This window comes from Ambystoma mexicanum, chromosome 9, assembly GCF_040938575.1.
Source record: "Ambystoma mexicanum isolate Mex_15411 chromosome 9, UKY_AmexF1_1, whole genome shotgun sequence".
NCBI lineage: Eukaryota > Metazoa > Chordata > Amphibia > Caudata > Ambystomatidae > Ambystoma > Ambystoma mexicanum.
In genome coordinates, this window is record NC_090931.1 from 462872895 (window position 1) to 462897656 (window position 24762).

The window sequence follows — 24762 nt, forward strand, 5'->3', positions numbered from 1 at the left end:
TGACGCACAAAATCGTCAGAGAGAAGCTAGTGCGCAATGTTAGTACGCAATGGTGCTGCAGTGCGGGTACTAGCGCAGAGAATCGGAGAAATGCTAGTGCACAGTGCTGATACTCAATACTAATACGCAGTGTAATCTAGGCGACCATAAGGCACTACACAGTGTCACAGTAGTCTCTAAGCGACCATAAGGCACTACGCAATGTCATAGTGGTCTCTAAGCGACCATAAGGCACTACACAATGTCACAGTAGTCTCTAAGCGACCATAAGGCACTACACAATGTTGTCACAGTGGTCTCTGAGCGACCATAAGGCACTACACAATGTTACAGTAGTCTCTAAGCGATCATAAGGCACAACACAAGTGGTCACAGTGGTCTCTACGCGACCATAAGGCACTACACAATGTTACAGTGGTCTCTAAGCGACCATAAGGCACTACACAATGTCATAGTGGTCTCTAAGCGACCATAAGGCACTACACAATGTCACAGTAGTCTCTAAGCGACCATAAGGCACTACACAATGTTGTCACAGTGGTCTCTAAGCGACCATAAGGCACTACACAATGTCATAGTGGTCTCTAAGCGACCATAAGGCACTACACAATGTCGCAGTAGTCTCTATGCGACCATAAGGCACTACCCAGTGTGAGCAGTAGTCTGTGTTATACCGTACTGCGAGAACAGGGTTCAGTGAAGGCTAGAAACAGTTCAGGTTGCTGGCTGGAACAGTTGAAAAAGGTTGCAGTAAGGGGCGGTATGTTACCCCAAAGGAGAAGGGCGGGGGATCTAGCCCTATGCTCGGTGGTGTGTACAGGCTAGAGATAGGCACAGTGCACAGTGCCTTCGAGGTGGGCCGGTTCGGAACCTACTGGCTTGTGGTTGGCTCCCAATAGAGGAGAGGGGCCAATCACGATGTTTGCAGGGTAGCAGGGCATTTCAGCACTGCACTAATTTCAGCAAAAACAGTGTCCACCAGTTTAAAATGACAGCATGTGTTATGTGTGAGGTAGGATACTAATACGGACGTGTGGCATTGAGGGTAAACTGAAGAGGTGATTGATTTGGAGTTTAGCACAGCATAGTGTAGTGTAGGGTATTAACAACCTTGACCACTAAATGCTAACACCACCAGCAATAATTAATTGTAATCCCACTGACATTAGTAATTAGGCTGGGGTCAGCATGGGATGTTTTGGCCACAGCCTGTGCTGCAGGCTATAAGTGCATGAATTCACACTGCAATGTTGTGGCCTAGGGAAATAATTATGAAAACTGAAAGTTGAACGGCAGTGTGTCTTGTGGACGTTAGAATCAGAGCACAATGATGTGGCACAATGATGTGGCAGAATGTGCGCTCTAAATAACGATTTCATTGTTCAAGCTGGTGCAGGTCAGGAAGCAGAAAATGTCATGTTGCACATTTAATCCGGGCTTAGTGAAATATTGAACAGGAGTGCTGTACTAAGGTCATTGTAAAAAGAAAGCCAGACAAAGCTGCAAAAATACCAGGGGTGCTGGCCGAAATATGGGTGGTGATTGATGAGAGGCATTCCATTCAATCACGATAGAATGCATGCAAATGGGTGGGGAAACAATACAAAATCTTTATGAAGATATAGGCAGAGGGGAGGAAGGAAAGAGAGCTTAACAACTCAGGAAAGAGGGGGGAAGGGGGCTGGCCACAGGAGGAGTGAGGATAGAGAGGAGGAAGAAAAACGAAATTAAGGAGGTTGGATCGAGTGCTGCGAGCTGTGACGCTGCAATCTGGGCCGGGAGCTGTGCTTGCTGTGAAGGAGGGAGACGGGTTGTAGGAGAGAACTTGCTGTAATCCCAAAGGCGGTGAGTGAGTCATGGGGGTGAGTGAGTGTGGCCGTGAGACGAAAGAGTGTTTGTCCGTGCAGACAGAGTGACATGCAAACACTAGGTGAGTTTAGGTGACAAAATAAAGGAGCAATAATTAATTAGAGCAAACTCATAGTCTGATTAGTGAAGTGTTACATTGGGTACAAAAGGGTAAAAACCCATTTGTTCTCCATGCACCGGAGAACAAATGTGTTTACCCGTGCGCAAATAGTAACTTGTTGGAATGGGGGAGTTTGCAGCACTGCTAAAGTTTATCATTCATACTTTCAAGGTTGTGTATAAAAATGCATGTGGGCAGCTTGGTTTGCTAAGGAGTAGCTCGTTTCGCTGGACGCGAAAACAGAAATCATTGCTTGGGTGGGAGATGTTAAGAAAGTCTATGCCAATATAACTGCAAATATGAATGCACTGACAAGTTATGAAAACTGTATTTTTTGCCAAGCTGTGTTTAGATCTTTCTTCCTATTTCTTGCATATGTTCAGCGAGATGCAATGCTGATATTGTTTCCTGCATATATCTTTTTATTCTGTTTTGTTGAATGAAGATAACGTGCCTCAGTGCATTGTGAAAGTCTGTGTGTGGTTCATTATTTGTGGCCTATTTATTTCATGGTATGGCGTGTAAATGTGGTGCATTTAGTATAGTTGATATTAAAACTTAGTGCTCCTAGTATAGTGCTAAGCCTGAAGTTTTGTTAGCCAAAGATCCCACCAAAATCACAGCAATAAACGTGTGACCTATGAACGAATTCCCTACACTGCAGTGAATATAAATCCTCACAAATATCTTATTTACCGTACACAAGAATCCATGGAAAAGTCCTACTAAAGCACCTACCACCCAAAGCCTGAACAGTTTGTTGCTATTGAGGGTTGAGGGTGGAGCTGTGTAAGGGAGAGGCCAATTACAGTTTGGAGGCATGTGACTGCCTTGCAGAGGTGGGCAGAGAGATGTGACACTGGATTGCATTCACCTGACCCATGTGTGCCCAGTGCTTTGCTAGATAAGGCTTGCTTTAGGCCCTGGATCAATACAAGTGGACTGATGGCCAAGAGGCTCCTGGTGGCACCATTGTGACACCGGTCTGTCTGTACGGGAGTAAATATCCATGATGGAAGCGTCTTGGAAGGTTACCAATCTCTCTGTAGTCCGCACATGCACTGCCATTGGGCCTGACCACCTCCATAAAGAACAGGTTTGCTGACATGGGGATAGCAGCACAAAGCAGGTGGATGCCTCAAATGCTGCAAACCCTCGGATCCCTAATGGGATTTCACCACCTGCAAAGGTTATTTGGGAATTTCTAGAGGTGCTAGTGCAATGTTCCGCACAGCTCACCTTTATGCTGCTTTTCTACACGATCAACCCTTCAGGAAGGAGGTCATTGTCTGGTGGTTTAGAAGCAGAGACCTGACATAGAAACTCAACATACAGATACTCGGCCACCTTTGTGCTCGCAGTCAGCAAAGTGCCTTTAACCGTCTGCACGATACTTATGAAAATAATTGAAATTAAAGCGAGAAATGGACAAACCAATCAACTTCTACGGCCAATAAAGGAGCATATCTCATTCCGCAAATTGTCTCACATAAAACATTGGGCAGTCAGATAGGCGTGGATAGAAAGTTTGGGAACTGTTCACATGTTTTGCCAATGAAATGGGCGCGGGTCAGGTGTGCGCAACTCTTGGGTACAAATCTACTAGAAACCTTCCTGCAGCCAGATACAGCAGGAGCAGTCTGGATTTTATGGGGGTGATTGCAACACACATGTTGCAAACTGAAATCTATCCTTTGCTGGCGTTTTATAGCTTGGAGTTTCCCACAGAGCACGCAGTTGAAATGAACCCTGTTCTTCAAGAGAACCAACTGCACCTCTGTGCAAGTTTTATTTTGCAATATGAGGTCGTCATCCAGATTAGAGAAAACAAGTTACTAGAAGGTCATCAACCCCTTCAGTACCCTACACCCTCCAAACCCTAGTAGCCTTTTCTCCTCCATCCTCTGCCTCGAGCTTGTGTTAATAGACCCTTAGAAACTATGTACTGTTGACCTCCCTCTGCTTCTCCTTTCTGATCCAAATGCTCGTGTTTCCCTGAGGTTTCCATATTGGTGGTGGGACATGATCTTGAGATCTCTCTCTCTCTCTCACACACACACACACACACAAAGGCACGCACGCACACCCGCACACGCTTCCCTATGGACACATCAGATATGATAGGACCTTCACTCAGATCAGTATGTGCTGGTCGGATTGAAGGGCTGATCCTGTCTGATGAGGAACGGGCAATCATAACGACCTCACACAGGGTTCCGGGTCTATTTGCCAGCCATCGAATGCTGCTACTAAAAAAATGACATGGGCGACAATCTTGACTTTTTGTTGCTTTTTTAATTAAAAAAAGGGATACCCATCCGTACGATCATTATCCCTCGCCCATCTATACCGCTACCCTCCATCACCCACCTTTAAAGCAACAAAAAAGAGAATGCCGCTGCCACCTGCCTACTTCATTGGACGCATTCCGTTGCCAGCAAAATCCTCAGAACTCTGTGTAAGACCTTACAGACTCCCCCCCAGGTCTACCAATTAACTCGCCCTCCCGGCTGCAACATCCATTTTCACCCACTCAACTGAGCAAGATCAGTCTGACTTACCCACCTCCTCAGTTCTCCTACCCCATGCTCACGTCAATTCTCTGCTTCCTCCACCTTCCCCACCTTAAAAAGCTTCTGTGTAACAAATTTCAAATAACACAGAAGAGAAGAAAGAAAAGCACCAGCTCTGAGTACTGACGTGTTTCTGCAATGAATTGTAAGCGAGAGGTTCCAATTGGTTCTGTACAGTATTATTCTCATTCTGGAAATCCTGAGTCTTATCTTATGATCCCACATTCAAACTATGTAGCCCGTCAACTTGACTGATCTTTCAAGTAAACTACATCTTTGTGTCCAATTGTGCATTTATTTTATTTATTTAATGGGTATTTATTATGTGCCTATACAGCAAATGGTGTTTCAGGCGCCTTATTCATCATTTTATGCAGAAATGCAATGTGAGAACTCAATGAGAAGCCTTTGCCTATCTTCTTTCACCACTTACACGTATACTTTTGGTAGTACCTCAGTTTGTACATTTTTGGTAAGCCGTACCTGGTGGTCCTGCTGGTCCACTATCACCAATGCGGCCTTGATCACCTTTGGCTCCTGATGGTCCTGGAAGTCCTACAGGTCCCATGGGCCCAGGTGGTCCATTGAGCCCTGGCACACCTAAGGGAAAGAAAGACTTGTGTCTTAGTGGTTAAAGCTACAGAATGTGCATCAGATGTTGGAGATACTTGAATTAGATTTGCATAGTACCAACAGAAACATCACGAATGTAAGTAACATGGAATTTCTAAATTAGCATTGGGGTGCCTTTTGCATTCTTTGTTTGGCACACATTCCCTGGAGCTGTGATGTGTTCTAACCCCATCATCCTGCAGAAGGAGGTTAAATTCCTGCTGTTCAGGAAATACCTTTTGTACAGATCCTCATGCAGCATAGCATCCACAATATCCGGTTATAATGGCTCACACAGTATAGGCCAGATGCTCAAAAAGTAGCATAATGAAAGGACCAGAGAGAAAGTGTGTGTTTCATTTGTGCTACTTTCAGAAATGCTCAGGTCCCCTTATTTTCAAATGTGACCTGTATATGTCAGGAGGGACTGGGCAGAAGCGCAAAGATGTGCTGTCCAGCCCCTTGTATATATATGTATATATTAGTGCCAGGTTCACTCTCCGACACTAATGTACGGCAGGCTCCTAGAAATCATGTGAGTGCTGGGGGTGCCTTTCACAGAGATGGGCCCACAAATACAGAAGTATTCCTATCCCTGTCTGCTGATAGAAATGCAAGTGGGACACCCTTGGTTTAAACCACGGCTGTCACAGTTAGAAAATCATAACAGGGTCAGAAATGATTTGCGCTTCTCCCAGCGCCAGTTGATTGCTGCTGTCTGGTGTGCCCCACTTTCATTTACACCCCCCACCATGTTATCCAGACAACTGCACAGAACCCTTGTGCAAATGTAGAGGAGCAGGTGAACATGTTATCCCTAGTTCCTGCTCCCTCACCATCGTCATACTGGAACAGTAGAAGAGCCCAATGTGGGACACCAGGTATCATCCCAATACTGCATTAACTGTATGAGAGACAACCGTATCGAATGTACCCTAGCACTGAGAGGGTGGAAGGTTGTCTGCACACACCATTGGACATCATAGAGCTAGGAATGAAATCTGACAAGAGGAGAGTAATGTCATAGAGGAAAGATACTGAGAACCACTGAAACGATCTGCAAATACGCAAAGAATAAAGATTTAACTGAAGTAACGTGAGGAACATTTAACCTAATATGAGGAAATCGTATATGTAAAGAAGATGAAGTAACCTGCTGACTAATAAGTGTACATACGCAGAAATGCAAGGTTGAAGAGACATATTGCAGCTTGCTGCAGAGGAAAACATAACATGGCTAGAGCGGCCATGAGGAAATGATGGACGTCAGACTCATATTAAAACCAATCAAGCTACCTTGAAGACAGACCAGGGCTGCAGAGGCAGAAGACGCTGGAAAAAACGCTTCATGTGAGGAATAAAGAGGAGTCTATTGACCCGGGATCAAGGAAAAGTGTAAGGCACAAGGGGAGTCAAAAGGATAAGCCATGTACCTAAGACATATTTCTCTTAGATTAAACAAAGAAGAAAACATTTGCAAGAGCCAAGTATTAGACAATTAAAGATGCTGAAAACCCATGTATGATGGAGTGAGCAAGTCTCTAGCGGCCAAGAAGGGAAATGACACCCAATTGAATTGAATCACTTAGCAGTAAATAGAAGGTAGAGATAGATACATTTGTGGTCTGCTCACACATGTTTCAGAAGTTGAAAACAAGGACTATTCGTTAAGCCCAAACAAAGATAATAGTGTACCTATACTTCCTTGAATATCCCAGACAGAGAGCAGGCTTCGAGGTCAACTACAAAGGAGAAGCCTTGGCTTGGGGCCTGACCGATGAGAGACAATGCACAAATTGGGAAAGAGGGGAGTAGTCTGATGTTGCTTGCAGCACCTGAGTTTCTGTTTGCTTACGTGCTGCTAATGAGCCTAAAGTCCAAGGTTGGGAGAGCATGCCAACCAATCAGAGGGTCTATGTGGCAACATGTTATACAATGTTGCAAAGACCAACCAGCTGCCATTTTTCAGCTATAATCTGTGCGTGTCCACCAGGTATGGGGAAGCCAATGAAGATATTAACACTTATATATACTATGAGTACATATGTTCCATTAAACAATCCCTCCCTTCAATAGGTTTTAGCTTGCTGTGTAGGATGACGTCATAGATGACGCATATCGAGGTATAAAACTTTTTTATAATCACACTTGGGTGTGAGAGCATGAACTACTGCCTGTTATTCGCCAGATTGCCCTACATTATTTTTATGCTGATAATAAAATAGTACTTTATCATATTCTTTGAGTCTGTCCAGGTCTGAGATCATTATTTCATCTAGCAGATGAGACACTTCAAGTTGCTAGAGCACACATACCGTAGGCTGCAATTCACATTAATATTGCTTCACGCCAACTGTGCCATACTAGTCTATGTTAGTTTCTTTATTGCATGCTTTTTCCTAGACGCCACAATTCTGAACACTATGCTGAACACCGTAGCCTACAACCCAGGCATTGTTGGCTGGCAAATCTTTAAAGTATTATTTTGAAAATGTGTTCACAGTATTGGTCCCAGCGAGCGTAGCAATTTATTTATTGATTGGTTATTTGTAATGCGCACTATACAGCAAAATTGTGTTTAAGGCGCATCAAGACAAGGGGGGGAAGTGATCAGGAAGAAGGTATAAAACAAAACCAGAAACGTTCTTAAAAGGTCTTGAAACATTCGGAACGTACAAGTGCTATAGCCTGGGAGCAAGGGAGAGGGGGAGGAGGGCAAGTGTAGAGATGGGGTAGAGGGAGGAAACATTCAAAATGCTCTCACTAGTTCATGAGACGATTTAGAACGTGCAAGTGATGAGACAGAAAGGGGAGAGGGGGAGGAAGAGGTGTGCAAGAGGGGAACAAGGTGAGAGGTAATAAGTGCAAAAACAAAATTAAAGTGACGGTAAGTTTAGGGGGGTAGAGGAGGGGAAACAGTGTGAGGAGGGAGGGAGGAGAAGGGAAATTGAAGGCATGAGAAAAATGCTAGTTTAAGAAAACAGAAGGGTTAAAATACACTCACTGCAGCTGCAGGATTATAAATGCAGCGGGAGCGTCGACAAAGGAAGACCCTCAGATTCAATGCCTAGTGAGCCAGACCAATCACAAAACGTGGGAGGGGTGGGAGGAGGGAGGTAAGGAGAGAATCCAACAGGGTCACAGGCAGCGAGGCAGCTATAAGGCAAGTTAAAAACATACTAGTAAGAATGCAAGTAAAATAGAAAGCTGTGCCCTAGATGAAAAAGGCACAAGGTACACTCACCACAGCTGCTGGATTACAGTGCAGCATGAGCTTCAGCGAGGAAAGACCCTCAGCTCAATTGCTAGTGAGCCAGACCAGTCACACAACGTGGGACGGGTGGTAGGAGGGAGGGAATCCAGCAGGGTCAAAGGCCGTGAGGCGGCCACAACACAAATTACCCTGGGCCCCGGAGGTGGAAGGCCCAGGAAAGTAAGCAGGGAGGTATACATGAACTGTCTCCATCTCCTGTCTCCTTTCCCCCCAAAAGGGGGGAAAGGAGGAGCCGCAGGCAGCCAAAGGCCCACCTCACCCTTCAAACCTGGGTGTGCAGGGAGAGGGCTTGGCTCACGACAATAGAGCCACAGACTCTTGGGCGCCCTGGCTGTGTGCTGTGCAGGTACCAAATACCAGCAAGCTGTTGCTGGTTTCCGGGCGGCAAGACCAAAGGTCTGCCAATCCTCTGGGCCAGTGTGCAGGCCGGGGCGTGCCGGGTAATAACACAGGAGGCCTAAATATGCCCCAGGGCCGGTTTTGACCCATAAGTGGGGAAGGAACTAGGAGCCTTCTCACATTTCCCTCCTCCACAGTACCGTGGCACAAGCCTCACACACTGCGCACAGAAGAAACCTGCCTTCCCACCCAGAAAATGACATAAAACGTCAACCAGCAAGAGAAAAATACACAAGCATGGGTACAGGGAGGGGAAAATGATAAAAACAGGTCCATACGCCTGAGAAAATGGAAGAGTACATCAGGAACACTGGGCAGGGCAAAAATAAAGAAGAGCACAGCAGGGACGCTGGCCAGGGCATTTGTCCAAAAAATAAAAGGTAAATTAATACCATAAAAAAGAACACCACTGCAGGAACGCTGGGCACAGTATATAAGAAGAGCACAGCAGGAACGTTGGGCACAGTAACTAAGAAGATCACAGCAGGAACGCTGGGCACAGTAAATAAGATCACAGCAGGAACGCTGGGCACAGTATATAAGAAGAGCACAGCAGGAACGCTGGGCACAGTATATAAGAAGAGCACAACAGGAACGCTGGGCACAGTAAATAAGATCACAGCAGGAACGCTGGACACAGTATATAAGAAGAGCACAGCAGGAACGCTGGACACAGTATATAAGAAGAGCACAGCAGGAACGCTGGACACAGTAAATAAGATCACAGCAGGAACGCTGGACACAGTATATAAGAAGAGCACAGCAGGAACGCTGGGCACAGTATATAAGAAGAGCACAACAGGAACGCTGGGCACAGTAAATAAGATCACAGCAGGAACGCTGGACACAGTATATAAGAAGAGCACAGCAGGAACGCTGGACACAGTATATAAGAAGAGCACAGCAGGAACGCTGGACACAGTAAATAAGAAGAGCACAGCAGGAACGCTGGGCACAGTAAATAAGAAGAGCACAGCAGGAACGCTGGGCACAGTAAATAAGAAGATCACAGCAGGAACGCTGGGCACAGTATACAAGAAGAGTACAGCCGGAACGCTGGGCATGGTTCGTTGAAAGCTGCTAAAGGGGCAGAAGGGATCAGCCTTGAGTTGGCCCTACTATGGAGCAGGGCCCCCGCTCACCTGATTCCTGGACCCCCAAAACATGTCTTTTCGTTTTTTTGTTATGTATCATGGTTATGGTTTGTGTAATAAAGCTTAGGCCTAATCTTTTCCACCCTACCTGTTTTCCAGTGGCGATTATTCCAATGCATGTCAGGGCAGGGGTGGGATGGATGGGTCCCCGGCTGCATTCACCCTCACGTTATGTCACTTCCCCACACTATGCCACTTCCAGGCTTATTAAAAACATACTAGTAACAATGCGGGCAAAATAAAAAGCTGTGTCCTAGATGGAACAGGCACAAGGTACACTCACCGCAGCTGCCGGATTACAGTGCAGCGTGAGCGTCGGCGAGGGAAGACCCTCAGCTCAATCCATAGTGAGCCGGACCAGTCACATAACGTTGAGGTGGGAGGGAGGGAATCCAGCAGAATCACAGGCCGTGAGGCGACTACAACACAAGTTTAAAACAGTAACAATGCGGGCAAAATACAAAGCTGTGTCCTAGATGGAACAGGCACAAGGTACACTCACCACAGCTGCCGGATTACAAACGCAGCATGTACAGAAGTACAAAGGTAAGGAGGACGAAAGAAACATAGCAAACGTGAGAATTTGAATTAGATGTGAAGATGTAGTACACGTTTCTGATAGACTGCATGATTCACAAAGGTTGAATGTTCAAGCTGCTGGGGTCACAGAGTGCAGAGTTGCTAACATGTTATGGAAACAGGAGGGTGATTGTTCAAGATGTCAGAGTCTCAGAGGGGTACGAAGGATGCAGTGGCGTAACACAAAATGTGGGGGCCCCCTGCGAGCCATGCTGAGGGGGCCCCCCAACTCGCCAACAAATCACGGGTCGCGCAACACTCTGGGCCGGCCTAGATTGTCATGCTTGCGCAATACGCATGAACGTGCTGCTGAAGGGGTATGCCGCACACTGCACTAGGAAAAAGATATAAATATGTGTTTTAATGCAATATACAGCACACTTTCTGAGATAAATTGGCTATAAAGCCAGAGTATTTGCAATTGTTTTGTAGGGTAACACAATCCAATACAAGCAAGTCACCAACAGTGCACAGGAACATAATGCTTCCAACAGGCTGCACAATGTAGACCAGTGTAAACACGTAATAACATTATAGTAAAGCATGCCAGGACACATTTAGACATACCTGGACTGGTTGCAGCAAAATGCCAGTCAAAGCAATAACACTCATCAAGAAGAGAGCACACATTAAAGCATGTGTCTCTGCGGCCTCGAACAACACGGCCAATCTTTAAAATCTGCAAGGAACTGGTCAATCCTGTTGTGGTCTATACCTCTCCTGTTCCATCCCAGGCCCTCTGTACAGCTCTGGCCTCTCATTTCCCTGCTAAATCTCAGGACATCCTGTCCTCTATGTCCTCTTCCTCTCTCGGCCACTTTTGGCCATCTCTACCTCTCCTCCTCCTTTTTCCTCTTTCTCTCTGACAACACCTGACGAGGTTTCTAGGATAGTCCGATCTATGAAAATGTCATCCAAACAGGTGCTTCACTGCTCCTCCAGAATCATCAAAGCCCATATTGACACCCTCGCTCCAGCCTTGGCCGATTTCTGTAATCACGCTTTCACCACTGCAATGTTCCTCTCTCCCTTTAAGCACTCCCTTGTGCACCCACTCCTCAAGAAGCCGTCTGCTGATCCTACCTGCCCGGAAAACTATCGCTCAATCTCCATCACCCTTTTCCTGAGCAAACTCTTGGAAAAGTTTGCCATCTCCCAGCTTACTCTCCACACTGAATCTGTTGGTTGTCTCCATGACCTTCAGTCGGCTTCAGAGCTGCCAGAGGCATGGAAACTGCTCTCCTTAACACCCGTGCTGCTCTCTAACCTTGATTCCAGCATTCCTTCTGTTCTCATCCTTCATCCTTCCTCTGCTTTCGACAGGGTCAACGTCGCCATCCTGATCAATCGACTCTGTGAGAACCTGGGCATCACGGATCAGACCCTAGAGTGACTGACCTACTTCCACTTGGACCGCCACTCCGCTCCCAGGTCCAAGTGGTCCCATTCTCTCCGCCACCTCTCTCTACCTGTGGCATTCCCCAGGGCTCTATCCTCTCACGCTGGTTTTTCAACCTTTACTTGACCACTTTGGCCTCCCTGATCTCTACCTTCTCCTCTAACTTTCAGTGTTATGCGGATGACTCAGCTTTCCTTCAGGCTACCCTCAGCCTCCTCTCCTCTCTTGCTCATTCCTGAGTGTCTATCCACAATTCAGGATTGGTGCGCCTCCAACGATCTCTGCCTTAATGCCAGTAAGACAGAGATCCTTCTCATTGGGACCCTTGCCTCTGCGTTTCCTCTCTCACTATAGCAGACCACCTTGGGCCCTCTTCCTTTGCCTTCCTGCGAGGCATAAAACCTTGGTGTCATCTTCAACGCAACACTCTCTTTCTCTCCTCACATCTCGGACATCACCAAGAAGTCCCACTACCAGCTTCTCCTCCTCAAAGGGACTCTTCCCTTTGTCACTCTCCACCAGAAGCTCACTGTCTGTAGGCTGGACTACTGCAACAGCCACTTTCTCAATCTGTCTTCCTCTATTCTCTGTCATCTGCAAATAATCCAGAACAGGACTGCAAGATTTAGCCTTGGCCTCAAGCCCTGGGATTGTATTTCTCCAGCCCTGAAATCTCCCCACTGGCTGCAAGGATCAAGTTCAAGAACCTTTGCATTGCCCACAAGGCTTTCTGGGGCCAGTGCCCACACTAAATCCAATGCTCCCTTCCAAAATACCTTCTTTCTCTAGCCCTTCACTCAGCTACCTCCAACTCTCTAAGGCTTAGACATTTCTCCAGGCAGAGTGTGGGGGTAGACCTTTCTCCTCTGCTGGTGCCTCCCTCTGGAATGGCATCCCTGCCCCTCTCAAACTTGAGGCGGACAACCTGAAGATTCGGAAGCAGCTCAAAACTTTCCTCTTCTCCGCTGCTTTCGCTCTCTCTCCCCCCCTGCTGACCTACCTGTCTGCTTGGCTACCCTCAGAGTCTCTCTGAGTCCAGGCTCTTTCTTGATTGGTCACCCTTGCACTGCCTCTGGGCCTACCATGCACTTAGGGGCTGTAACTGTAACCCTGCAGTCCCTTGTTCTCCTTGCACAACCAATAGCTGCTCTGCCCTGGCTGCACTTACTAAGAGCATTGCTGCCCTGTTTTCCCCTCCCCTCTCCCTTGGACATCGCCCCCTCCCTTTTCTCTTGCACTTCTCGTTCTCGCAATGACACAAGGACTAGTGATATTGTTTGTCTTGTCCTTCCTCTATCATCCCTCCCTTGTGTACACTTGTGTACAAGCGCGTTATAAATGACTTGAATCACATCATATCATTTTATCACAGATGCCCAGAAAAATATACAATGCCGCAGTAAGAAATGGCTCGACTGGCAGCACCCAAATGCCAATCTAGCCAGGTAATTAAAGTTAGCAGGACTGCTTTATCAGAAATGTCCAGTTAAAAGAAAGTCATAGCAAACTGAGGAATGACTAGACTGGCAGCATCAAAATGACTCTCTAGCCACTAATACCACATATCATGCCTGCTTAGCCTGGACAACCATTATGATTTATCACACAATCCCGCCCCTCCACGCATCCCCTCTCCCTCCCACCCACTATCCCAACCTCCACAATCAGCTCCTTGGCCCAGAATTACCTCTGCGTCCCTCTTCCTTGTCCCAGAGCTTACGTATGAGGCTCCTTGTCTCATAGGTAAGTACTGGGATGAGGAACAGTGGGACTAGGAGTGATGAAGATTACAGGTAGCTACATCAGGCATTACCTCCATGTACCTCTATCTCTTCCTAGTACTTGTGTATGAGGCAGAGTGCCTCACACACACATACTGCCTCATACATAAGTACTGGGACGAGCAAGAATAGGGCTAGGAGTAAGCAAGGCATTAAACACAAGTAGTAGCGCAACACCATTGAGTTGACTGGGCTTCAGCACTACCCCCCTGACATTTTGGGCTATATTGACTCAACCTGGCTATCCTTTAGAGCAGTAGCCGGACCGAACAGGACACAGATGTTAAACGGCACCAGGTTCTTGCTGTTAACAAGAACCCAGCAATTACCAACGTAAAGCATTTCACTGTTAGTACCTGCATTCAAATGCCACATTGTTTAGGCAATTAAAATCGTGATGTGGGTTTAGTACTTGCATGCCAGGGGAGTGATTGGAAAGGTAGAGAGGGAACAGGAGACTTATACGAGAGAGTTAACTGCTTGCAACATTGAATCTGCATCAGAATAGTCTCATTAAAATGCGTAAATAATTTGGATGCGCCCACACAAATAAGTTTCCCCTTCCCCACCGCATGTGAAGTTAGCGCCTCTCCCAACATTTGAAGGGTTAGCCCCACCAAAATGAAGGTTTTGTTGTGCCTCTGTACACAAGCACACACACCATTCACCATATACACACCCAGTCATCCATACATTTAAGTGTGCACCCTTTCACCATACACTCACACAGGCAGCCACCTATACATTTAAGTGTGCACCCTTTCACCATGCAGGCACACCCAGTGTGCACCCTTTCACCATACACACACAGGCAGCCAGCTATACATTAGAGTGTGCACCCTTTCACCATAGACTCACACATGCACACGTCATGGAGTTGAGGGGAGCCCTATTACTTCAAAAAGAAATTGGGGCTCATTACGGGTCCAGGAGTAACTGTGCCGGTGCTACCGGTGCTACCGGCGGGTTGCCTCCGGACCCGTAAAAAATGACTAGCGCCTGACTTCCTGGTGCCACCGTGCTATTTCAAGTAGCTGGGAAACCTACATAACCATTGTTAACGGTGCCGGTGCTTCCATGACAGGTCTGCCTACCGTGGCTGCACGGCAGCCCCACCAGGCAGACCTGTAATATGCCGGTCCAGAAACAACAGTGCCTGTAGGCTTACCAGCACCGTTGTTTGCGGACCAGCATGGTCAGAACGAGCCCCATTGTTTCTTTTTTAAGTCACTATAACTTCATTAAGACATTATTTCAGTTAAGGACCGAACCATAACAAAAATAATTTCTTTATGATAGCTGAGTGACTTCAAAAACACTCAGCCCCCACCCCCCCCTCACCCCATGACATGGAGGCCTCCAGCCTAGGGTCTTCCATGTCATGGGGTAGGGGGGCCCTCGGGCTTCAAAAAGAAAGTTTCTTTTTGTAGTCACTCTGCCTTCATAAATAAATGATTTCTGTTACAGAAATGTTCTTTATGAATGCAGAGTGAATTTCAAAAGAAACATTTTGTTTTTTTTGAAAAAAATATTTTCCTTTTTTTATTTTTTTTTTAACTGGGGCCCCCTCCCAGGACATGTGCTTGCGGGGTCCCCTGTTACACCAGTGGAAGGATGAAGGGAGCGTGGAGAAGGCGGCGGGGAGCCGGCTGCGAAAGGGTGAAGGCCAAGCAGTCAGAAACAGTGAAGAGGATCCCAGGACGGGATGGGAACAGCAGCAGAGCCAATCAGGGATAGAGCAAGGCAGGTGGAGGAGGCAACAAGGGGGTGTAATAGGAGCAGTAAGATGTGGTGTGGAGGTCCGAAAACAGCGCGCACAGCCATGGAGCTGTGCGATGAGGCAATGCTTACCTTGAGGGCATGCTAGGAGGGGATGTCCTGAACCCAAGAGATCCTGAACCCAATCAAGGAAAGTCGGTGAATGTTTTGACTTTTGATGAACATTTTAAAAATATGAGTTAAAATGCTGGCTTCACAGCTCACTTTTGGGTGCCGTTAGGTAAATAACTATAGGCAGATCTCTAGGAGGACACCTGAAACATCGAACTTCAGATGCCAGGGTCCAAAAACAGGAGCATTTCTCTGCAAGCAAATATGGTCTGTGCCATGGGCGTAATTTTAGGGGGGTACAAGGGTGTTTGTTCCCGCCCAACTTTCGTGGCACACCTTGTTGTCCCTCTCATTTGGCAGGGTCCCCTTTTCTTTAGATGTCATGTCCCCACCAACATTTTCAGCAAAGTTACTCCACTAGTCTGTGACATTCAAAAAACTGTCCTCTTGAGAGACACACTTCAAAGTCTACTCACAGTCTAGCCTTTTAATTATATCCATATTGTTGTGCCTTATCACTATGTCCACTTGTTTGACAGTGCTCCGTTGCTTCACAGCTTGGCTTGCGCCACATAAAACCCAGAGCATACATACATACATACATGTATACACACAATCATATGATACAAGTAGACAACTATATATGTGTGCCACATCGATGAAGCAGAGACTGATGCAGTGTGCTACTACCACTCTAGGAAATATATCTATCATAAATCATATTCTAGTAAACATTAAACACGTTTTAGATATTGTGCCATGAGATTTAATATGTTTTCAAATCTTCTTTATTACTTTAAATGTTTTAAATGTTTTTACAGATCTCTGTTATGTAATATGATACAGTCAGAACATTAAAACAAAATGGGTTCCACGTGTGTTGCCACCACAAGCCAGGTTACTCACTATGCCAAGTTAAGAACGATATGCAAGCCTTCCAGTTTAAACATTACTCTGCCAATTCCCACATTACCAAGACACTTTCAGACTTCCCCAGCTAACCACATATTCTCAATGGAATGCCACTTTCAACACCAACATGCAAGCCTGTCTTGCCCGAGTAAAAAGCATACATTGAAGTCATACCGGATGTTGAACATACGATGGACTATATTGAGCACTTCCCTTGTGAAGACATTAGGCATATGTTTCTAAAGATAAAAATTAAACTTAAAACATACTTTTGCAGTCATATGTGCATGGAGGTCCATTCAGCAGGAAGAACATGCAGACTCTGTAATATTGGCAACAGTATTGAAACCAACAAAAATCTTATGCTTTTCAGCACTTCATTTAATGGAGACCGTATAAAACACATAGAATTAGACAGGACTGGAATCTAAGTGAGCAAAGATAATATTTTGCCTCATTACGAGTTTGATGGTAATACGGTAGTACATCAGCCCAATTACTGCCAAACTTGATTCCCGTTGCCGGCACTTGTTTCCATGGATTTACTGCGGGATTACAAGTGGTGGTAGGGCGGTATTAATCCCCCTTTTCCAAGTTTATAGGACTCCAGTGCGATTTCGGTGGAATTAAGGCTGCTGGATTTAGCGCCAGCAACAATTCCACCGATTTAGATGATTTATGTTGGTAATGTGGATTGTTTTCAACTCTAGCTTTATGCTGAAATTAAATCCTCCAACATACCACCAGACTTGTAGTACAACAGAACTACTGCTGCATTACTGCTATTTTAACCCACACCGCTGTACTTGTATTGGCAACCATTTATGTCTGTGGCAACATCGACATTGCATTTTTTGAACTTAAATTACAATTTATACACTGTATCCAGAAAATGCTGAAGTCACCCTCAATAATCCCATGAATGTGATGTGTTACCCAGGTTAAACACATTGGCCCTCATTACGACCCTGGCAGAATACAAAAAACGACGGCGGAAATGTAATACCGCCATCGAATACCGCCCGTTGCGATTATGACCCGTCACCGTAAAGTACGATGCGATTAGCGACACCGTAATGAACGCCAACGCTAACTGCACCAAGTACGTGCACGCGCACCGTGCAAAACCGCAATATCCGCCATGGCGCAACGGTACGCGAATGCTGACCCCAGCGGACATTCACCTAACGCCATCAAGCATGGCGGAAAGTACCATTCCGCCATGGCGAGAACTACGGCATCGCGAACCAACCGTAATGGCCCTACTGAGTGCCTGTACTCCACTCCCTGGCTACATTGCACAACTTCTCGTAGGCGCAATGCAGTCACACCATGCAACCAGTGAAATGTACAAGTCACCCATGCATGCCAACGAACAAATGCATGCAGGGGCCCCAAGTGCCCTGTGAGTGGCCATCCCCAATTGGCAACACACCATTGCCGTACTGATGCAGCACAGGCATCTGAAGGTGCAAGTACATCAAAATGAACTGAAAATTCCATGACACAAAACAACAACAGTCCCCCATCGCTTGCCACCAGTGTAAACCAACAGTCAAAGCAGTAACCTGAGGGAGACTACACCAGCCCTGTACACATGGCAGTAGTCAAACCAACCATCAGCATAAGCACGTACCACACAACTGTACCCAGAAGCCGGAACCCAATGCAGAACACCTCACAATACATCGCGCCACAAATCGGAATATGCCACATTACTAGCAAAGAATAACGCTACATGGTTAATATCTGAATATAAATTTAATGCACATCAAAATCACCAAGCCCATACAGCCATTTGAGCATAAACTCACAAATGATCAGCATTACTGTGGGCTGCATCCGCAATAAATGACCAGCTACCCCATGTGTGACGCCCTGTACCTCCATGGCACACAGGGGCTACATCCACGTCCAAAAAGGCAACATGGAAGCGCCTAGGACCGCAGGCCCGTCCCATGAAGTAGGCACTAGTCCAGCTGGAAGCTAGGTATGCTGCACCTAGCCACTAGTACTGCGTAAGGGCATGTGGGCCATTGGCGATCGTCCCATAAGATCGTAATGGTGCTCCACTGATTAACTCGAAGCTGCAGGTGTCGACTGTAGAAGCCATCTGCAGGAGTGGCGTACAGAAGGCAGCGGCAGAAGGGGAGGAGATACCTGTCACCCAAATGAAAAAAAATATAGTATGGGCATCCGAACTTCATATGTATTACTCACTACATTCAATACACCAAACCTACAACCATATGCATGCTAGCCCACTCATAAGGATCAATTGCACCCAAAAATCACTTGCGAATCATTACGACACAAATCGAGGTGAATACACTATTTCAAACGAGTGTCTGTGTACATGCGCCTGTCAGAACAGGATCCATCAGATGGGATCATCAACGTGCATAGACACAAGTGATTGAAGGCGCGTCGAGACAGGGAGGGTTCAACAAGGGCAGACAGACGATGGTCCCACTATGGCAGCCTTGCATCACATAGCGCAGGGGAATGGGATACATTCCAAATAGCCATGTACATGGCCGACTCCCAATTAAATCATCTTCCCATGCATCCATTCATCATTCCCTCATCCCGTTATGAAAACGCCTGAATATTCACTCACATGACATTCGAAATGTCCATTGAGTCTGTGCGTAATGCAGCCTTCAAAATCCACTGTGCTCCTGCCCGGATTCCTTGTGTAGTGTAGTCACATGTATTTGGGAACGTCCTGCCTTATCGTCCACTACGCTATAGCGCATCCCATTCAAATCATATCAATCATTGCATTCCCGTCATGGGCCCTGTCCCAAGGACATTCAACAATAGAACGTTACATTTCCAGTCAGACCTGTGGGCGTCTCCACGCCGCTAGTCGAAAACCGAAAGCGCTGTCCTTCGAATTCCTAATTTGCAACATCACGTTGAAAAGGCATCTGTGAACGCTTGTATTCACAAATACATCTATGCAGTGCGGCTGTGTGTGAAAATGGTAACTGCCCTCAATCACTGATGGGACTCCCCGCCGTCGGTGAACCTCGGTACAGTGCTGCATGAGGGTCCACCGTTGATCGAGCACTACATTCCACTGACCCTTCACAAGTCTGCTCGCGAATGCAAATATCGTATGTGCAACAATGGGACCATAGCAGAATTAACATATAAACCAATATTTCACAGCCTACGGGATTAAGAACATGAATGCAAATGCAAGATGCCATGCGTCGAATTGCAGCGTCGTGTGCGGAACGTGCTCGCACGAAAGGCATTGCAGCTGACACAGGTGGAATGAATCACCACAGGTGAAGGCTATACAGCCTGAAAACACATAAATTGCATACCCAAACCCCTCCCACAACCACACCCACTCCAGAATGCTACCGGCAGGACTAGCGATGTTGGGCCTGGGGGACCTGATTGCACTGCAAGTACTCCAACTTCAAGAAGAAGACGAACGCCAACGACTGCAACAACCGGCCGCACAGAGGAGATGCAGGAGGAGGAGGAGGAGGGCAAGGCATGGCCAGCAAGCCCCACCAGCACAGCCACTACCACCACGCAGGCAGCCCGCAATCCCACGCCTCCGAGCTAATCCGTTCAACCTCACAGCTGAGCAGATTCACACCCTCTACCGTTTGGACCGGGACACCATAACCGCCATTGTCGACATGACACACGCTGACCTTGTCAGCATGATAGATAGCCCAACCGCCATCCCACCCCTACTGAAGGTGGTGTCTGTACTCCACTTCCTGGCCACAGGCACCTACCAGCACACAGTCGGACAGTTGCATGGCATTTCACAGCCACTATTCTCACGGACACTATTCCAAGTGCTTGATGCCCTCCTGAAGCACTCAGACGACTACATCTCTTTACCACGCTCAGAGCAGGAGCTTACAAACACAAAAGTGGGATTCCATGCACTTGGCGGCATACCGGGTTGCATTGGTGCCATCGACTGCACCCATGTGGAATTGGTTGTCCCACATGCCATGGAGGCCCAGTACCGCAACCGGAAACAATATCATTCTATCAATGTACAAATGGTGTGTGACTCCAACAGGATCTTTACACATTGTTCTGCCCGATTTCCAGGATCAACACATGATTCTATGGTCTTGCGGAACTCTAGAATACCACGCTACATGGAGCGACACGCAGGGCGCCGATCCTGGCTACTCGGTGAGTCTCATTTAATGCATGAGTATGTGGGGTAGGTGATGCGTGAATGACCTGGCAGGAAGGGGGGGAGGTGCGTACGTAGCAATGACATTCCACAAACATCCTTTCTTGTCCACATACAGGTGATTGTGGGTATCCACTGAAGAGATGGCTCCTCACACCAATCCGGAACCCACAGGACCAGCATGAGGAGGACTACAACCATGCCCACTCACGTACCCGTGTGGTCATAGAACAGGCATTCGGCCTACTGAAGGCTCGTTTCCGCTGCCTCAGCAGGTCTGGCGGGGCACTCCTGTACCGCCATGAGAAGGTGGCAAAGATGGTCATGGCATGTGTCATGCTACACAACATGTGCGTACGTAGGAATGTGGCCATGCCCCCCGACGCAGAACTGCTAGCACCTGAAGATGGTCATGATGAGGGTGGGGATGTGGCAGCACCTCAAGGGGTCCGCGAGGCACAGGAGGCCCGTGAATTACGTCAGAATCTCATTGATGCATGCTTCTAGCACTCACGCCTGGTGGCTGTTACATGGACACGGGACTTGTGGCACTGTGTGTGTCGGGAACATGCACAATGTGGCCTGTACACCAGGATAGGCCTCGTACACAGAGATCAATGTCCACACATCTCATTGGATGAATATGAAGAATTGTATTGCAGATGTGAAATGACATTACACACCCAATCGACCCGCCACCCAAAGTAGCACAACACACCCCCTCCACCCTCCTACCCCCCCCCACGAACACCAGTGTCCAGTGATGCTCATTGTCATTGGTCAGACGCTATTGCAAGCCCCCTCTCCGGGTATCAGGGGCACCCCTGCCTGTGGAGCGCAGGTTCCTCCCAGATCTGCGTTGGGGGCTGCCCTGGACGGAACTTGCAATGGATGATGTCTCTGCCTGCTCACGTCCATGCATGTCCCTAAGGGTTTGTGAGAGCTCAGTGAGCACACGGAGCACAGCGGCAAGTTCACCACATACGTCTTTGGACGTCGCATGCAGTTCCCCCCTCAGGCTCTCGGTGCTTCTCTCCATTTGTCCCCTCAGGCTCTCTGTACTTCTCTCCATTTGTGCCCTTAGTGTCTCTGTACTACGCTCCATTTCTGCCCTAAGTGTCTCAGTAGATGTTTCAATGGCTGTCTTAGAACCCCCACATTCATCAGCATGCTCCTTGAGGAGAGTGGCCATTTGCTGCTGTTGCACTATCATCTGCTCGAGGGACTGTTGCCTCTGCTGGGCCATGCCCATTTGCGGTGGTGTCACAGAGGGGCTGGACGCCTCATGTTGCCTTGCAACAGGCCTTGTTGGGGTTGGCCAGTCGTCGTCTTGTGGGTGCCCCTGCGTGGTGTCCTCATGGTGTACGGGATGAAACATACAGGGGGATTGGGACAGGTCATGGATGGATCCTACATCTACAGCACCGTTTTCTGTGTCGGAGCATGCTGGCATGAAAGCAGTTTCACCTATGGTGCTGCTGCCACCAGAAGCAGTGCCTTCTGTGGCATCCATTGGGGGGACCTGTGGTGCTGCTGTTGTGGACATGCTGGCTGCTGGGGTGCCTGTTGATGTCCCCTCCAGTGTGCTGCCACTCGATTCGTGCTGCTGACGTGTCTTGATCCGTGCAGCTGAGGTGGAGGGTCTTTGGCCGTTGGTCTTGGCCCTCTTTGCAGGTGTGCTGGTAGGGGTGTCCTGAAGCTCGTCGTTGGAATCTGACCCTGTGGTGGAGTAAAGGAGGGCGAGCGTTATTCATGGGTCTGTGGTAATTGTAATGGCAATTGTATCGCATGCATTGGGGTGGTACCTGGGGGTGAATTGGGTCAGGGCCTTGGAGGTGGTCTCATTTTTTTGTGCATTGGGGATGCAGTTATTTGGCAGTCTGCAGTTAGGGTGTGCATGCTGCACATGTAAAGTGTGTTTTTTGGATTTGTAAATATTTATTTATTTAATCTGACTTTTAAGGGGCGCTGTCATGGCAATGTATGTGGACGTTCTCCTGGACATGTGTTTCTAGTGCACTATGGGGACACATGGTACTGCACATGGTTGGTAATTGTGGATTTGGCATAGTTTCATTTGGGCCACCTACCTGATTCTTCTGATGTCTGCACTCCTTTCTCCATCCCTCCGACTCCCTCTATGCTCTCCATTCCAATGGTGGAGGCACAGATTTCTTCCCAGGGGGTCAACTTGATGGGTGATTCCGATCCTCCCCCGGTAGCTGTGGCAATGTTCCGGTTGGCAGAGAGTATGCTCCGGACGCGTATCCGTAGGTCGTCCCATCGCTTTCTGCATTGCTGTGGGTTGCGGGGTGCGGTCCCCACCGCACTTACCCGCTGTGCCACCAGCGCCCATATGGCCTTCTTGTTCGCAAGTGCCGTCCTGGTCATTTGCGTCGAGAAGACGACGGCAGCGTTCTCCTGGAGGCTCTCTGTGAGCACGGTGAGTTCCTCGTGGGAGAAGTGGACCTGCCGCTTGCGGTCGCACGCTTTTTTAGCAACTTTTCCCATATTTATTTTTTTAACTGGGGTGGATAACGGGTTGGGATGTGTCTCAGGGTCGGATTTTTAATGGTTGTGTTGGGATTCTGCTTTTATAGGTGTACGGCGTGCTGTTTCCCGTTCCGGCCCCATGTTTTTACTTCCGTTTCCGTATATTTACGGTCACCGTATTTTGCGCTGACCGCTCATTACGGTGACCGCTAATATGGGTGGCGGAATTGCACCTAGGGCGACGTACGACGGCGGTAAGGGGCGTTTTGGGGTCATTTCCGCCATCGCGGACTTTGCACTTCCGCCATGGCGTAATGCTCGTGCCCGATGGGTCAGAATTAGCCGCACTTTCCTCCATCGTGCAGTGGCGGAAACGCTATTTACGCTATGGCGGTCATGTCAGTTGATTTCCGCAAGGGTCGTAATGAGGGCCATTGTCATGTTTAGACATTAACATCACAACTGCCTCACAAATGTCTCAAATCACATACCAATGCCCCCCTAAATTGCACCATACCACTCATTGCCCATAGAACTGTCCCATGCCATGTCTCTTTACCCACTAATTCCCTAATTGCCCCATGGCACTCAAATTCGAGGTGTATGGGCTCTACTGGAGCATGCGCCAGGAGGAGAAAGAGTTTCCTCAACAGCTTGCACGCCAGTCTAGTTAGCATCGTGGTATTACCAAAAACTCTGCACCATATAGAAGTATGGGTAAGATCTTTGCCACATACAGTTGTATCAGTATCCCAAGGGAATATCCTCCACCACACCTGACCATCTTGTAGATGCCACCCATGGCCTGGATGCATATTCGCTCAATTAACTCGAGATGACAGAGCCAGTTAGCCTCCTATCAAGCATGACTCTGAGATATTTGTATTTATCAACTAGCTCAAGTTTGATCCCCTCTAGTTGCCATTCAAAACATTGACTGGGTAATTCATAGAATTTCGCACAAAAGTGGCGCACGCGTCTGGCGCACAGTGTCCCCGTGCGATACACTGCGCCAGCCGCGTGCGATAAAATCCATTTCATCGCACAGCGTATTCATGGATTTTAGCCTCCAAAACCAGCCGTGGCGCAGCGACCCTGCAGCAGCGCCAGTTACACCCCCAAGAACGCCCTCGCGCAAGGACAATCCATCAAAATCCTGATTCATCGCAAATGTCTGCGCTAACCCTGGACCAGTTTACAGGGCTGCCAAACAGCAAACGCCAAGCGGGGAACGTGTATTTCAGGGGTTCGCGGGAAGTTTCACAGCGGGGAACGTGTATTTCAGGGGTTCGCGGGAAGTTTCACACGCGATCCCAACAGGATACGTGTATTTCAGGGGTGCGCGTGAAGTGTCACATGCGATTCCATCAGGGCACGTGTATTTCGGGGTGCCCGGGAAGATCCACACGCGATTGGCCTGGGTACGTGTATTTCGGGGTGCACGTGAATTTTCACACGCGTATCCTGCAGGGTACGTGTATTTCGGGGTATGCGGGAAGTTTCACACGCGAATTCAGCAGGGTATGTGTATTTCAGGGGTGCGTGGGAAGTTCCACACGCGATTGCCCTGGCTACGTGTATTTCAGGGGGCGTGTGAAGTT

At 47.8% G+C, this 24762-nt stretch overlaps 1 protein-coding gene across 4 annotated transcripts in view; it reads right to left on the minus strand.

Annotated features, from left to right (window-relative positions):
• Window positions 1-24762, minus strand: part of COL26A1 (collagen type XXVI alpha 1 chain) — a 1569010-nt gene that overhangs the window by 166161 nt on the left and 1378087 nt on the right. For all 4 annotated transcript variants that reach the window (XM_069614996.1, XM_069614997.1, XM_069614995.1 and 1 more), the window contains exon 7: window positions 5026-5142. In XM_069614996.1, the coding sequence (XP_069471097.1) occupies window positions 5026-5142 (117 nt within the window). The remainder of the gene's footprint in view (window positions 1-5025; window positions 5143-24762) is intronic.